Below are 15,614 nucleotides of genomic sequence, written 5' to 3'. Positions count from 1 at the left end.
TTCTAATTATGTTCATGTTTTATAGAAAGACAGTACGGAAGTGAAAATAATTTTCTAGTGGGTCTTCACCATCTATCACACACATATTCTAACAATATTGCTCGTTTCAAAGCATGTCTATATGAACTCATTACCTTTACATCCTTTGGGGCCAGGCAGTCCTGGATATCCAGGGTTTCCTGGTAAGCCAAGGTCACCCTGGTTTTTTTAAAAAACAAAATAAAAATGTTTGAAATAGGATATGTGTAGCAGGAATGATCTGCAAGACCATTTGGTTCTCTTAGCAAAACTGTATCTTAAGCTCAACAGAAAAGCATCTTGTCTTTGTTACATGTCTAACACCAACAAGAAACTCAGGTTAGAAATGCTAATAATTTTGAATTCATGCTTTTATAGCTTATTCTAACTCTTGGCTCAAGCAGCCTAATTTCCCCACAGATGGCTTGAATAATTTGATTTAAAAGGTACCATAAAAATATAACCAATATTGTTGTATGTTACCCAAAATTTACTATAAACATTAACCAGAAATATGTTGATGTAACAATAAAAATGTAGATTTTCCTAATTTTCCTTTTGAATAACGACCTTAAATCAGCAAAGAAATTTAATGAAACAAACCAAGTAAAAGTATGTCTCTTTACCAAGAAAACAACCGTGCTTTATTCTTTATGTAATCTCACTGTCTACCTCCCCAGCATACAAGAAATGAAGAATTGTACCTTGCATGTGATGTTTGTGTGGGTTTGTGCATTTGTTCTTGAGCAATACTGCTTGCCTGGGTTCTGCCTGGGGCAAAGATGACTTGGTTTGTCTTGTCTGTTGCCTTGGTCACTTCACACAGCAGGTTTTGAAGAAGCAGCTACATATTGATTTCATAATTTTGCTGCTTCTGTGTTAGCATCTCTGTGGTAAGTGGTTTGTCAATCTGTTCTTAGGAATAATGTTCAAGACTTGATTGCATATCTGATTTTTGCCCCCTTACTTAATGTAGTGGATTCTGGACTTCCACCAAGTGGCAAAGAACTAAATCAGAACATGGAGAGACCCCTTCATAACTCTGACCACAGTTCCTGCTAAATGTAGCCAAAGCACAGAGATGTTGCCGCTGGGGAATTTACATTTCCTGCTACACTGGCAGCCTCTTCTCTCAGAGGGAACATCTAATGGGTGAGTAAAATACAAATACCCTTCATTATATTTCTTAGGGGCAGGAAGTAACTGCAAAGTCCAGGATATTTCACTACCACTCTGTTTACCTGGTCACCTGGTCCTCCTTGAAAACCTGTCATTCCTTGAGAGCCCTTTGGTCCAGGCAAACCCTGTGATCCTGGAAAACCCATCACTCCAGTGTCACCTTGGTCACCTGGCAGTCCTGGGACACCATTCTTCCCTGGAAATCCTCGTGTGCCTCTGAAACCAGTATTGCCTTTTTCACCTGAAGTTAATTGCAGAACAAGGTAATGACCAATCAAGTCAAACCATTGTTTGACACAATATGGCAATGCTTTCACACTTGGTGTATTGCCTTAGTAAATTTCCAAAGAAACTATGCAGCCAGTTTAAGAATCAGTAAACACAGTATGGCTGCTGGATGTTACTGCAGTCCTGAGTCCACACTGTGAAAACCACCAGTGATTTAGATCAGAGGAATGTGTGTGTATGCTTTGATTTTATGACCTTACCTCTTTCTTTTATGACCTTACCTCTTTCACCTCGAAATCCTTGCTCGCCAGGAAACCCTGGGTCCCCCATTTGTCCTTTCTCAAGACGGAGGTTAATGCAGCCACTGTCTCCTGGAGGCCCCCTTTCCCCTTGGAAGCAAACAAATGGAACATACATATATCCTCACGAGTGACATGTCCTGAAAATCAATTTGAGTGATGATTTTCCTAATAGAGAAAGCCTTCAAATACTAATATGGTTCTCAGTTGTTTCAGCAGGCTCACTGCTAACAGAATTTGCAATCCTTCCGTTACTTTTTTGTAAATTCAGTCATAACCCAGGTGATGTTAAATTAGAAGAATTAAGAAAGACTGTGAAATTATGAAAGATAGTAATTTTGAACTGGCTGTGATTGTATCTTGCAGATGATGATTCTCTTTCCTATAAAAAGGTAACAGATTTTTAACTCACTAGTAACAAAACTTAGCATAGCAGGAATATAGCTACAGAGTGAAATGGATTTTTACAAACCTTTTATTCCTATATCTCCACATTCTCCACCAGGCCCAGGTAGACCCATTTTTCCTTCTTCACCTTTTACTCCAAAGATTCCTGTTGGGCCTTGTATTCCTGGGAGTCCTGGGAATCCTTGGGGTCCTTGAATCCCTTTGCTTCCTGGTAATATGAAATGCTTTATTTACATATTCATTCTGCTTATACTGTTGCTGTCATAGTCTAAGGAATAGTATAAAGCAAAAGCAGGATGTTTAGAAGGACTTCTTAGGAAATCATCAGAACTTGAAAACCAATAGCTGGATCATGGCTTCCTACCAAGATCCAACTTCCCTTGAAACCCAGATTCTATTCAAGCAAATACCCTCCTCCTACCTTCTGCCAGCCCCTGGAGATTCAGGCCACCCTTACTCCTAAAGCAGTTATCCCCGACACATGCCTAGATCTTGCATGTGGCTACTGGATTGTGGGGGCTTCATTGTGCTCCCTGTCCCTGGCCTCCAGCTCAGGGGCCTGGTACTGGAGAGCAGCTGGTCTTACCATTAAAGACTGAGGCAAAGAAGGCATTAAGTACCTCAACCCTTTCCTCAGCCTTTGTCACTATGTTTCCCTTTCTTCCATCGAATAAAGGATGGCAATTCTCCTTACCCCTCCTTTTGTTGCTAATGATTTTTTTTGTACAGCAATAGCCAGACTGAGTTCTAGTTGTGCTTTGGCCCTTCTGATTTTCTCCCTCATAACCTTGACACTCTTGTCCTCCTGAGTTGCCTGTCCCTTCTTCCAAACTTCATACACTTTCCTTTTCTTCCTGAGTTCTAGCGAAATCTCTGTTCAGCCAAGCTGTTGTCTTCCCTGCTGGCTTGTCTTTTGCTGCACAGGGATGGCCTGCTCCCATGCCTTAAAAATTTCTTTCTTGAAGAATGTTCACCCTTCCTGGACTCATTTGCCCTTCAGGACCACCTTCCAAGGGATTCTGTCTGTTCTCATTAACCAGTCTCTGAAATGGACCAAATTCTAAACATATTCTTGTTATTATAACATATTACAACCTATTACAAGTAGTCAGGAAATAATACATGGAAATATGTCAGTGGCGTAAAACAACTAAAGCACCAGGATGCACCAAAGTGCATCAAACTATTTCCACACCTTTGTGTTTATCATAGGAGAAGGAATAAGGGATGATTCTACCCTGCTGCACAGTCTTATTCTTGAAGATGTAAAGGGAGGTGGGTGCAAAGTATTTCCTAACCTTAATAGCAATAAAATGAGCTCCCTCTACAAGAGAAGTTGTAGGAAGTGGTTTGCAGGACATTTATCATACCTGTTTCTCCTGGGAAACCAATGAGTCCTCTGTCACCTGGGAGTCCTGGGGGACCTCGTGAGCCTGGAGGACCTGGGAGACCTGGTGAGCCTGGAGAGCCTTTGAGACCTTTGATTCCAGGTGGCCCAGCCAGGCCCCTGTCTCCACTCTGACCTTTAAAGCCTGGTAAGCCTGAGAAAAAGAGCTTTAATCTATGTCTGTAAATACAGGCAAAGGTTCAGCAATTATATTGGAAAAGTAGAAAGTGATAGATTTGGTATAAATTTGAAGATCAACAGATGTGGCAAAATAACTTGAAAACTTTGTTACATATAGGAACTGGCCCTGCCTAGATTTTTCAGTTGGAATGTTTGTTTTCTTGTATTTCTTTAGTGACAGACAGTAGAAGAGCACTGTGAAAAATCCCTACTAATTTGTAAATACTTTTGATATATGTGTCTCGTAGCTCTTCCTAAATAACACGTCCATTTAAGAGCAAGGGAGTAATGACAGGAGCTCAGTTAAGTTACTCAGGACAACAGAGTAAGAGACAACTCTTCATTTATTACTTATAGTGAACCCACTGTGATTTGGCCAGTTCAGGAACAGCATGGGAAGGGAAGCTGGGAAACATCTGAGATTCACAGTCTATATTCCTTGAGTTTCAAGAAATGTGCAAAACATAATGTGCAGCCCCTTTGGAAATATTTGTCATGCCAGCCACAAAAATCATGTGATGAAATCTGGCAGAAAGTATGTGCAAAGCTTAGAGCTGTGAGGCAAACCACTGAATGTCATGTACCTTGAGGTCCTGGCAGGCCCATGACACCTCTGAGTCCTGGTGGCCCTGGTAAGCCTGTGACACATGGTGAACCAGGGAAGCCTGGACAGCCTGGTGCTCCTACATCACCTTCTGGGCCTCTAAAACCTTTGGCACCTGGGAATCCTGGGGTGCCAGGTTGTCCTGGGAAAAAAATCCATTGTTAATTCTATTATTCATCATCTGTCACAATTCCTAATTTTAATTTTGAAATGTACATGTACATGTTACTATAGTATCTTATCCTTAGGTACTATAGTATCTATCCTCAGTGTCTTATCCTAGTTTTTGCATAGTTTGTGAAAAGTGTTGCTTTTCTGCACTTTAGAATTGGCTGTTGCAGAGAGCTTTCTTCAAGGAACAAATACAAATTCAACCCTCATCTATAGGTACAGAAGAGTTTCTGATGTGTAGGGGCAGAATGGGAGTAGCTCACTGTGCTGCACCAGGTGCACAGCACTGGCCCAGTTCTGCAGGTGTTCCCTGCACTGAAGGATGTGTGTATCTGCTTAGGGCCAGGTAAAAGTGAGACCTGTAAAAGAAAATAGTAATATCCCCTATGATGTGGGAAGGAAGTGATGCTGTGGAGACATCTCTGCAGCAACCAGCAAAATGTAAATGTAAAAACAGGATGTACTGATCACAGTCACCACTGTGGATCCAAGTGAGAGGAAGTTTCATCTGAACCAGGACCACCTTTGCTCAGATTTTGTCCTTTGAAGGTGCAGAAATGTTTCATAGAAACTGGCCCATACCTTGAAGTCCAGGGATGCCTGGATTACCCCTTGCTCCTTGTGCACCAGGGGGTCCTGGCAGTCCCCTGTTGCCTGGGATTCCCGGAGGGCCATATGTAGTGTCACCTGCTAGACCTTTTGGACCATCTATGCCAGGTGGACCTGGAAGGCCATTCTTGCCATCAATTGTAGATCCTCTTTCACCTTCATCACCAGGATCACCAGCTGTGCCTCGAAAACCTGTTGATAAGATTTTTAAATTCAAATAGAGCATAATTCAGGAGATGTTTGAGGGTTCTTTTTGTTTATTTCCCCCCAAACTGTGGAATATTGTAATCCAAATTTAACCACGTTTAAATTGTCACCTTGCAAAAAAAAAAATCATAAATTAAATTTCAGATTTCTTATTTATAGCTAATGATACATGAGGATTGAAGGAGGTAATTCCTGTGGGAACTGACAGGTGTTTTCTTTGGAGCTGCATCTGTCTTGAGTACTGTAACTCTTGTCCAGTCCAGTGCCTTTGCTAAAATGATGCTAATTGTTCTCAGTGTTTTGAGAGTATTTCCTCTCTGGACACTGAACTATTTCTATTCAATTCTACTTTTCCCTACCCTACCCTACCATACCTTTCCCTGCATGTATGCTTTACAACTTGACCAGCAGGTCTCTTGAATTAACAAGAGCACAGTTCACCTTCTGGCCCAGGGATTCCTGCCCCTGGCCTTCCTCGATGGCCTTTTTGCCCATCATAGCCATTTGGTCCAGGATACCCAGGGAGTCCTTTTGAACCCTTTTGTCCTGGAAATAAAAAGAAAATACATTAAAAAACTGTCAGAGTGCTAAAATGTGTGATCTAAGGATTGTAACTTTATCCCATGCAAACTCATATACTTTGAAAAGAAGTTGGTTTTACTGGCTTCTAAGTCTTCAGGCAAAAGCCACCACCCAAGTCACAAACAAATGTGTGGTTGCTGTTTGCCTATTGAACTATTTGCCTATTGCCTAAATGAACGTGTTTCCTATTCCATAAACACCAGACTGCAAATCACCAGCATCAGTTAGAAAAAACCACATTTCCTATAACATTTTAATGTTACAGGCCATCAGCAGTATTAACCTAGTGAATGACAGGTATCAAATCAAGTTCTTATATTCTCCTGTGCTATCTTTTGCTTCTGGAATGGTGCAGATGAGCTAAGTACAGTCATTGCTTTTCTTTTATGTCTGTATAAATATTTGCTCCCATCCACAACACTAATGTCAGGGAGCTGTGTAATACTGTATTAAGCAGCTTGAAAACCCACTATCTCCATTTCTTCTGTATTTTCTAGGGTATTTCAAATGTCTTGGAGGTGACCACAAGCAACTTTTTGAAAATTCCTGGGTGAGTTCTTTGAATTTATTTTGAACAAGTTGAAGTAATGGTGATAAGTATTGAGACTTTAGGGCTCATTTTCAGCTTGCCATGAGCAATATAGTTTCAGAAATTACAGACTTGCAGCATATCTTTGCCTTGCACATCTTTTTTTTCCTGGTATCCAGATGTCCATACTCTAGTCCTTATCCAGCTCCAGCCATCTGCATATTGTACAGACACTCCCATGCATTTTAATTGAGGCAGGACAGAGCTTGAATATACCTTCATTTAATTTTTTCCATGGAGGCAGCCTGCACACCTTCTGATGATGCAAACTGCACCTGTCTGGCCCTTGATTCTATTAGATGAGTATATTCCTCTGTATTTGCAGTTTTACATTTTGAGACATTTTGTCGAAAAACTAGAATAGTGTAGTTTTTTTAGGATATCATCTGTCTTTTCTTTTAATTAGCACCTTAAAACTCCAATTAAAATCAAAAATTCTCCTATGTATAAACATACCTTGGACACCTTTAAAACCTGGTGGACCTGGATTTCCAGGATATGGTGATGTAATGCAGACAGTTTCACCTGAAGCAAGAGGGAGAAGAAACTGGCCTATTTGATTTCAGAATAAATGGAGTCTGAGCACTGTAATATTTCTGTGGAACTACCCAACCAGGCATGCAAACGTGAAGTGACTGTTTATGCACATTGTTACTTCCATATTACTTATGATAAAGGATCTTAAAATATATTTTTCTTGATACTTTCTATAAAGCTTTGGTAATATTTCAAATTGTTGCACTACAGCTGTATTTTTAAGACAATTTTTTACGAATTTTTATGGCAATTTGTTTTACAATAGTCTCTATTGCAAGAAAGAAATAATATTTTCATTTTGATTTTATCTAAAGCTATCAGTGTAAATTTTTTCTTTTGCTAAGCATTTTTAATAACCAAAAACCAGGCAAAACTTGACATGTAAATTGCGTTTTCCTATAAATTATGTTCACCACAAATGAATAACACTATATATACACATCTATATACACAATTAGAATTATACATATTAATATAATATACAATACATATTAAACCGTAATGGATGCCACCAAACATCCCAACGTGTATTTTGTTATTTCATTCTTAACTTAAACATTCCAAATTACCTTTCTGGCCTTTTGGACCAGGTGGCCCAACATTACCCATATCGCCAAAGTCTCCGGGGCTACCTCTGACTCCAGGAAGGCCAGGAAGCCCCAAACCAGGCAATCCCATCTGTCCTTTCATCCCAGGAGGTCCTGGGAGCCCAGAGAATCCTTTGTCACCTGGAATTGGCACTCCAGAATCGCCCTGAAATAAAAATTCTCAGTAAGAAGTGACAAGAGCTAATTTCTCTCCTCTCTTTGATTATGAGAAAAACATGTTAGAGAATTATCTGGAGAAACACTCTTTCACAATGAAAAGACTACATGGATGACATTAGTATTTTTCAATATTCAAAGGCAATAGAAACAAAGGAGTTTGTGTATTTTTTGTTTCCTGATCCTATAATATTGGCACACAGTATACACAGAGATTATAACTGGGAATGCCAAGATAAACAATAATGCTACCAAGAAACAAAATTTTTAATGGATAAAAACTTCCATAACCTTTCATAAGATAATATGTTAATTTAAATGGAAAAAAAAAATCTGGGAAATCAAACATACCTCTGCTCCTTTTTCCCCAGGCAATCCTAGCTCTCCATCTCTGCCATCAAGACCCCTTTGGCCTGGAACTCCTGAAGCCCCAGTAGGTCCTCTTTCACCTTTTAATCCTTAAAATATTTTTTGGGGAAAAAAATATTTGCAGTAATTTTGGGGGGTAGGAGTATTTCTGCTGAAGGAACTGCTGAGTAACCATTGATCATATCTTCATGGTAATTCCCAGTCCTTGAATTCACATTTTCTTAACAAGGCATTCTAGGCTTAGGAGGGCAGTTTGTAGTTGGACACCTCATGGAACACTTTTACACTCTCTGTAAAAGATGTTCACAGGCACCACAGGAACATGGCTTTTGTCCATTCTCTACACAGAGTTAAAATATTGTACTGTTGAAACCAGTCAGAGACTTATTCTTAATTTCAGTGAAGTCAGGATATAGCACTGCCGTATGATGCAGAACATTTGTATTAATGTTCCCCACCTCCCCTTGACTTCTCTTTCACCAAAATTTATGATAAAGTAACTTTTGCATAAAGGACAGTAAAACCATTCTAACACAAAGATTTATTCTGCTGTGTCAAGAAATCCCTTGCAAATAAAAGCAAATGTTTTCCCCTGCTCCAACATCTGTAAAAAACCCACAGGCATCCAAAGCTAAGCTAACTTTTTGTAAACAGTAAAAAGGACAATCTTTTGTTTGAATAACTATTTTAGCATTTCTAACTAAGCTTTGCCATCAGATTGCTGTAATTTATTGTTCTCTGTTTCTTTTGCTTTTGCAAATCATAACCATAACTGTGGAGAGGTTTTGATCTATTTAATTACAAGAACTCCAGTTGTGCAACTGGTGGCCTATTGTTTTTCTTCAATGCCTGGTCAAGAGTAATTTTTAGAAATAGGAGAGGAATCTGAATAGTCATGGAGACTGAGGTTTTTCCCAAGAAGGATGTTGGTGGCTTAGTCTGAGATAACAGCTATGATATTGGTATATGACACCTCAGGAGGTGGGTTCTGTACAATAATATTTCTTCATGCTTTCACACTATTTGTATTCTGCTTAGTATTTGCTGTACAGACCTCTGGAGGACCCCAATTATCAACTGCATGACATGAAAAGTCATTTGTTTGCATTAATAATATGCCATTAAAACTGTTTTATGGCTCAGCTCTAGAGAAAAAAACCACAAAACACTGTGTTGATCTTGTGTTTAGCAAGAAGAGATGGTGCCAAGAGAGCACTTTGGATATATATGCCCTCTGGGTTTCAGTAACTTACAGAACTAATGGGTTTAGTAAAGAGTAAATTAATATGTTTCACACTATTGCCTACACATCACATAGGAAACAAAAAGGCAAATAATAAAATGTGTGTTTACCTTTTATTCTGACTCTTCCTGGCTCACCCTTCTCTCCTTTTTCCCCATGCTGTCCAGCAGAACCAGGAGTCCCCTTATCATTGACAAAGAGAAAAAAGCTGTCAGTTATCTTCAGCAAGGAATCAAAGTGGGAACTGGAGGAAAAAATAGATCTCTCTCTCTCTTGCATGGTTTCCCCCAAAAAGACCAATTAAAGTAACCAAAAGGACACATTTGTCGCTTTTGATGATTAAAAGAGGGGTGTGAATGGCACATGGCCTTTCCAGCCTGACTCTGCCAAATTTAGAGATACACAACAGAACGAAATTGTGATGCCAGAACTGGGCCCATGGCTGTACAGGTGTGTGACTGCAAATGTAAGAATATCAAGACAAAAATGATTCATTAACTCTTCCCACTGCAGGCTTCAACCCACAATCCATTGAGGAAGGGACTCTCTGGAGGGTAGTGACTGCTGGATGAGGCTGCCCTCCCAGAACTGAACACAGCAGGAGGAAAGTGATGCTTTTTTTTTCTGAATGAAAACCCACAAAGCCACCAATAAACAAATTCATCTACATCCAGTTAGGTACATGGTATTAGAAGAATCTATAGCTTGACAGGTTTAGAGGGGCAAAGAAGTACTTTTCTGTATTTTTATGCTGATTTTTGCTCTCAGCTCTCCAAGCAGAATGTAGTTTTCATATAATCATTAGTCAGGGGCTGATCTTGCAACAGTGCATGTGTGTGAGTGTATTTTACCACATGAAATTCACACAGAAGTAAAAGGCCACCTAGGTACAAAAACTGGGGTATTATTTAGGCAGCTTCCTCTGTTACTCAAAATTTTTCCCTTAAAAATAGGTGGTGCAAATACAATTTATAATGTGATTGACAATTTTAAGTCCGGCAGGAGACTTCTGAAAAATGTGTATCTGAAACTAGAAGTGACTATTTGTTACAATGTCTAGAACTTCAAGTAGGCAGCAATGACTTTATTAGTGTCTGAAAACCAAAATGAGATATTTGGGAAGAAAAGAGAACAGAAAAATGGAGAAAAATGGTCCATTAGACCAAAGCACTTCTGTACTGAAGTGAATTATTTCCTTCCAAAGTGATTGCTTTGCCCTTGTTTCTCAATGAAGTAATGGGAGGACAAGACTTCAAGCCTTACTTCAGAACCACAAAAGTTAAAACATATTCTCAAAAGTAACAAAAAGATCAAAATCTCACACACACCACTCAGGCAATAGGGTTTTAAGGAAAAAAAAAGAGAGAGCAAGTGTAAGCCTTGCAATGAAACTGTTGGAATTTGAATGAAAGCTCTTCCACCTCCTTCTCTCAGACTCACAATGGGTTTGTTTGCTTTTTTTGCCTTTGAAAGAAAATGTTCTGGGAACTTTTAAGCAATTCCTCATGTGAACAAACAGTATGGGCTGTTTTTTAAAACAAAACAAAACCTAAAAAAACCAACAAAAACCCACAAAACACAAAACCAAAAACCACCACCAACAACAAAAAGGCACAAAACCCCCTCTAAATGCCCCCCCCCAAAAAAAACCCCACAAACTTTACCATAATGCAACAGTCATAAAGCAGGGCATATCTGCCTATATTTTGAAAGAAAATCCTCTCACACACAAGAAAGTATATTAAAAAAACCTCTATTTGGCATCATTTTGGTATGCAGCATCCTGGATGTACATTCCATATGTTAGCCCAGAAGAAGCAGACCAAAATCACAGCAAGACCAATAAATTATCACATAATGTATTCCTAAAGCAGTTAGATTAAGTGGTGTTTTGAATTATTGCTCACTATGGGGAATAAGATAAACTATATGAGGCACATTAAAGAAAGTAAGTCTGTTTCCAAAAGTAAAATCTTGTATCACTAGGCTGTAATAAGCAAACATAGATAAAAGTTTCTAACAGTTTTCCAGGGCACTTTCTCCATCACTCCACTTAAATGTCTCCTGAGTTAAGAGTTAGCTTGATGTTATTTACTGAAGCTCATGAAAACTACTCACAGGGAGCCCTGGTGATCCCACTGCACCAGCCAAGCCTGGGTCGCCCTTTTCTCCATATCTTCCAGGGTATCCCATTTGTCCTTTCCTTCCTTGAGTACCTGGAGGTCCTTGCATGCCACGGGGACCAGGAGGACCAGCAGTACATGAGCAGAGGCCTTGACTTCCTACATGAACATGTCAAAATTACACTGAAAGAGTTGCAAAATTAATGCACAAAAAGTAATGCTGCCCTTTTCTGTGTGAGTAGTGCACAGACCATTTTATCTCATTTTATCTTCCCCTTAGAGGATTATCAGTCTCCCTGTACAGTGCTGAGTAACTGCTGCACTAACATGACTCTGCTGACTTAGAAACCCCAACACCAACAGGTCATTTAACTCTGGGCTTTGCTGGGTCTCATCCTCCAAGTTACCATAAACTTCTTGCACATTTAGAGCTGACACATCTGGCAAAGGTTTCATGTTAAAATTGTTCTTATCCAGGCCAACTTACCCTTCTCTCCTTTTGCACCTTTTCTTCCTGGAAGGCCTATCTGACCTTTTGCTCCAGGTTCTCCAGGGATCCCTCTCTCAGTACAGATTACACCTTTGAAAAAACAAATTGTACAGCTGGTGTAAATCAGGTTGACTGTTTCCACAGCTTAGGTCATGTGTTCTCCTCTCCCTTCTCTTGTTATTCTCTCATGAAAAGTTAGAGATCTTATTAAATGCTTTACAAGTTGTTGCTTATAGAGTATAGAGACAGTATGACTAGAGCTGATATTGACACATTGCTTCTCATTGCCACTACTACTTTTTTTCTACTTAGAACTTTACTTGTTTCTTTTCTAAAGGATGCTGATTTGGGTTTCCTTCTAAGAATTTTGAACTTGAGGTAGTATATTCGTAGAGAATTTTTCATATGTGTTAGTTTTGAGGGTTTAAATCACCCAGAAAACGATGAAAATCTTGAAATCTTGTTGATCAAAAGCTAATAGGAAAAATATGTTTTCAACATGCCATGTGAAGTCTGAAATATCTGTCAGAATGCACTTTTCATTTCTCTGTTCTCTGTAGGACCAACAAAAGCAATGGATCTATTAATCTGCAGACTTTTATACTTGTTATATAAATTGCTGTTGAGCCTACTTGGTAGTCCAGGTAAGCCTTGTCTTCCTGGCTGTCCTGGTAGGCCTGGTGGTCCAGGAAATCCAGGTCTTCCTGGGATTAATTCTCCTGTTGCAGGCAAACCAGGGTCCCCTTGAAAACCTTGAGGTCCTGGTGCCCCACTTACTCCTGGCAGGCCAGGCAGACCTGAAAAAACACAAAGGTAAATAGCCCATACAGCCTCAAAGTAATGCAAGATATCAAGGAGGAAACTCCAGACTATTCAGAATTGTCCTGAAAAACAGCTTCTATATAACAAAGGCTTAAATCTAAATCTTTGGGTTTTCCAGGATCCACAGGAAAATAGTCTCCTGCTTTAGACCTTCAAATGTTTCTTTTCCTGCTTCCCTCCATGATCTCTTTTCCAGATATATCCCAGTTACTCTAGTTTCTCATACAGAGCAAAGTCATCCTCATCAGTTTCTTTAATATCTTTTTGAGATGGAGAACAGAAATTTTAAGCACAGCTCTCCAGACACAGCTATACCATGGGTTTACCATGGTAGTACTCTCCTTTGTCTCCTTTGTTTTCTATTCCTTTTCTCGTCCTCCATAATGCTGTGCTTGGATCATTTTGTCTCTTCTTTTGGCTACTAGTGCTGAGTTAATATTTATACTAAACAATCTTTACTGTTGGTGACTTGCATCAAGCAAGAACAAGCAACAGCTTTCTTTTAGCTTCTTTCTTTCCTTCTGGTGTAAAGTTGATATTCATCCCCTACTTCTCTTACTTCTTCCATCATATCCTGGTCTTCCTGTAAGGCCTGAAGGACCAGTTGGTCCAACTGACCCCATATCACCAACAGCACCTGGAAATCCAGGATCTCCTCGTGGACCTACAGAGAATTATAAAAACAGGTGAGTTAAACACCTAATAGAATTGACAGCTTAAATCTAAATTAAACAGCAACCAAAATTATCATTTGAAACTACACAGGAGTAAAATAATTTATGAAACATTTTAAAATGTGTAACAATTTAATCTTAAGGTGGGAGGATTTGGTTGGTTTTCTATGGATTCCAGCCCATTTTGTGGACACATTTTTAACACTTCATCTTCATAGAACTATCTTGCTGAGAGAAAGCTTTGCCCAAAATAAACACATGTAGAATTTAAAATAAATATGGATTTCATGTTACATGCTTTGGCAGTACACACAGGGAGGTCATTTCAGGATCACCTTGATTGAAATTGTCCAGATTTTTAAAAGTATATTTTCAAAGTTGCTACAATTAATAAAATTTAAAATCACAATTACATACTGATAAAGAAAACCTGAATCAGATGTAAACAGCTTCATTAAATTGGAAAAAGAAAATATTGGCAGTGGTTCTGTTCTCTATTCTGCTGAACACTTCTTCTCTTAAGATTGCATCCACTCACACACCATGCACATGACTGAATGTTACTTGAGATATTAAGCATGGGGTTGTTTGTTGCATGTGCTGGAAACCACAGAAGTTGGTGGAAAAAATCAATTTATTTTAGGATGAGGCCCCTATGTAATGGGGAGGTTTCTGCTGAACTGGGGTTCTTTCTGTGATTTCAAGAAATTTCTAGTGCTGCACTAGAAATACAGTTTATGATGAGTTCTCTGTTGAAATGTTCTCACAAGACAAACTCCCCAAGTATTAGATGCAAAAGCAAAACCTTCCAAGCAGCAGACCTGGCTGTTCCCCACTGCTTCCTGCTATGAAATAAGAATTTCCACACATCTTTTCACCAATTAGTTGATAAAGGCGGGGATAAAGGGAGCTGGGACATAAAAGCCCAGACTGAAGTTTAGGTGGGAAGGCAGTAATATTGACAGGTATTCTGTTTGGGCTACTAGGTCCAGGATTTTGCCCCTACTGCATAATAGGAAACTTGATTGTAGTCTAGAATCTGTGGCTTGTGGCAATACTGAAAATAGCAATCCTAACTTTCAACGGGAGGGCAGGTTTTCTTATTTGCCATCCCTTATCCAGCAGAGGCTTACTTTTCATAGTTTTGTTGTAAATATGCTTAGATCTGATAACTAGAGAGTCCTTCAGATCTATTTGTGACTATATGAGTGAAGATATTCCAAACATTTAATCTGACACTTACTTGTTTAATGTAGTTCCAGGAAGAACAGTGAGACAAACAAACACAGCCTGTGCCCCCTAGGAAGTTAATGTTTTAGGTTTCTGTCCCCTGCACCCCTAGTGACCACTTTCACACACCATAGCAAAACAGGTTCTGCACTTTATATAGCACAAAAATTAGTCAAAAACAGATATAACCTTTTATAGGAAGTGGTGGAGTTCCAACAACTCCAGGAGGACCTGGGGGCCCTTTTTCTCCTGGATCCCCCTGTAAGAGTCCAACAATAAACTTTTTCATATACAAATATAAGCATAAAGAAAAATAATTTCAGAGTCTAACAGCTATTATCAATGGTAAGAGATGCTCAAAGCTCTAACAAGAAGTTTAAAACATCTCCATTAGGGAAACATAAAAGTGCTTACTAACAGTGAGGAAAATCATTTCTGCTTGGAGGTTTTCTAAATTAGCTTGGATTTTGATACTTAGAATTGCAAGTGAAGTGGACTTTAGGGAAGTCTTTTATGTGGCAAATTGTGTTAGAGCTTTTGCTTTGTAGATTAGAAATCAGGCCTCCTTTTTTAGCAAATGGGAACTGAGAAAACAAGAATGCCAATGTGGGAACTGCGTAGTAAGGCTGCATTCCTAGGATTGGACTTGAGGGCCTTTTAGGACACAGACAAGGAGAACTGGGACTGCAAAACTGGATACCCATTCTTGCAAGTGAAAGCAAGCATTCCATGCCTCTTTCTTGGTTTTAAAAAAAGAATAAAAAATTGGTGTCTCTACAATAATTAGACAGTTCTGTCACTGACTGCTGTCCGCTTGACCTCTGGCCTGTTTGCTTCAACTGTATCTTGCAGAATGAAAAAATATCTTTGTGTCATCTTTGGTTCTTTTAAACAGGAAGAT

At 39.2% G+C, this 15,614-nt stretch overlaps 1 protein-coding gene across 2 annotated transcripts in view; it reads right to left on the bottom strand.

Moving 5' to 3' along the window:
- Positions 1–15,614, bottom strand: part of COL4A4 (collagen type IV alpha 4 chain) — a 64,068-nt gene that overhangs the window by 17,722 nt on the left and 30,732 nt on the right. For both annotated transcript variants that reach the window (XM_085069609.1, XM_085069607.1), the window contains exons 18-34: positions 14,903–14,972; positions 13,369–13,473; positions 12,620–12,784; positions 11,985–12,077; positions 11,493–11,656; positions 9,485–9,557; positions 8,114–8,220; positions 7,568–7,751; positions 6,918–6,986; positions 5,732–5,836; positions 5,057–5,275; positions 4,284–4,445; positions 3,503–3,673; positions 2,197–2,340; positions 1,707–1,814; positions 1,260–1,438; positions 135–198 (exon numbers count right to left, since the gene is read on the bottom strand). In XM_085069609.1, the coding sequence (XP_084925735.1) occupies positions 135–198; positions 1,260–1,438; positions 1,707–1,814; positions 2,197–2,340; positions 3,503–3,673; positions 4,284–4,445; positions 5,057–5,275; positions 5,732–5,836; positions 6,918–6,986; positions 7,568–7,751; positions 8,114–8,220; positions 9,485–9,557; positions 11,493–11,656; positions 11,985–12,077; positions 12,620–12,784; positions 13,369–13,473; positions 14,903–14,972 (2,182 nt within the window). The remainder of the gene's footprint in view (positions 1–134; positions 199–1,259; positions 1,439–1,706; positions 1,815–2,196; positions 2,341–3,502; positions 3,674–4,283; positions 4,446–5,056; positions 5,276–5,731; positions 5,837–6,917; positions 6,987–7,567; positions 7,752–8,113; positions 8,221–9,484; positions 9,558–11,492; positions 11,657–11,984; positions 12,078–12,619; positions 12,785–13,368; positions 13,474–14,902; positions 14,973–15,614) is intronic.

This window comes from Lichenostomus cassidix, chromosome 9 (genome assembly GCF_008360975.1).
Source record: "Lichenostomus cassidix isolate B80296 chromosome 9, HeHo_3.0, whole genome shotgun sequence".
Classification (NCBI taxonomy): Eukaryota; Metazoa; Chordata; class Aves; order Passeriformes; family Meliphagidae; genus Lichenostomus; species Lichenostomus cassidix.
The sequence above is the reverse complement of the archived record's forward strand: the minus strand, read 5'-3'. Positions and strand labels throughout refer to the sequence as shown.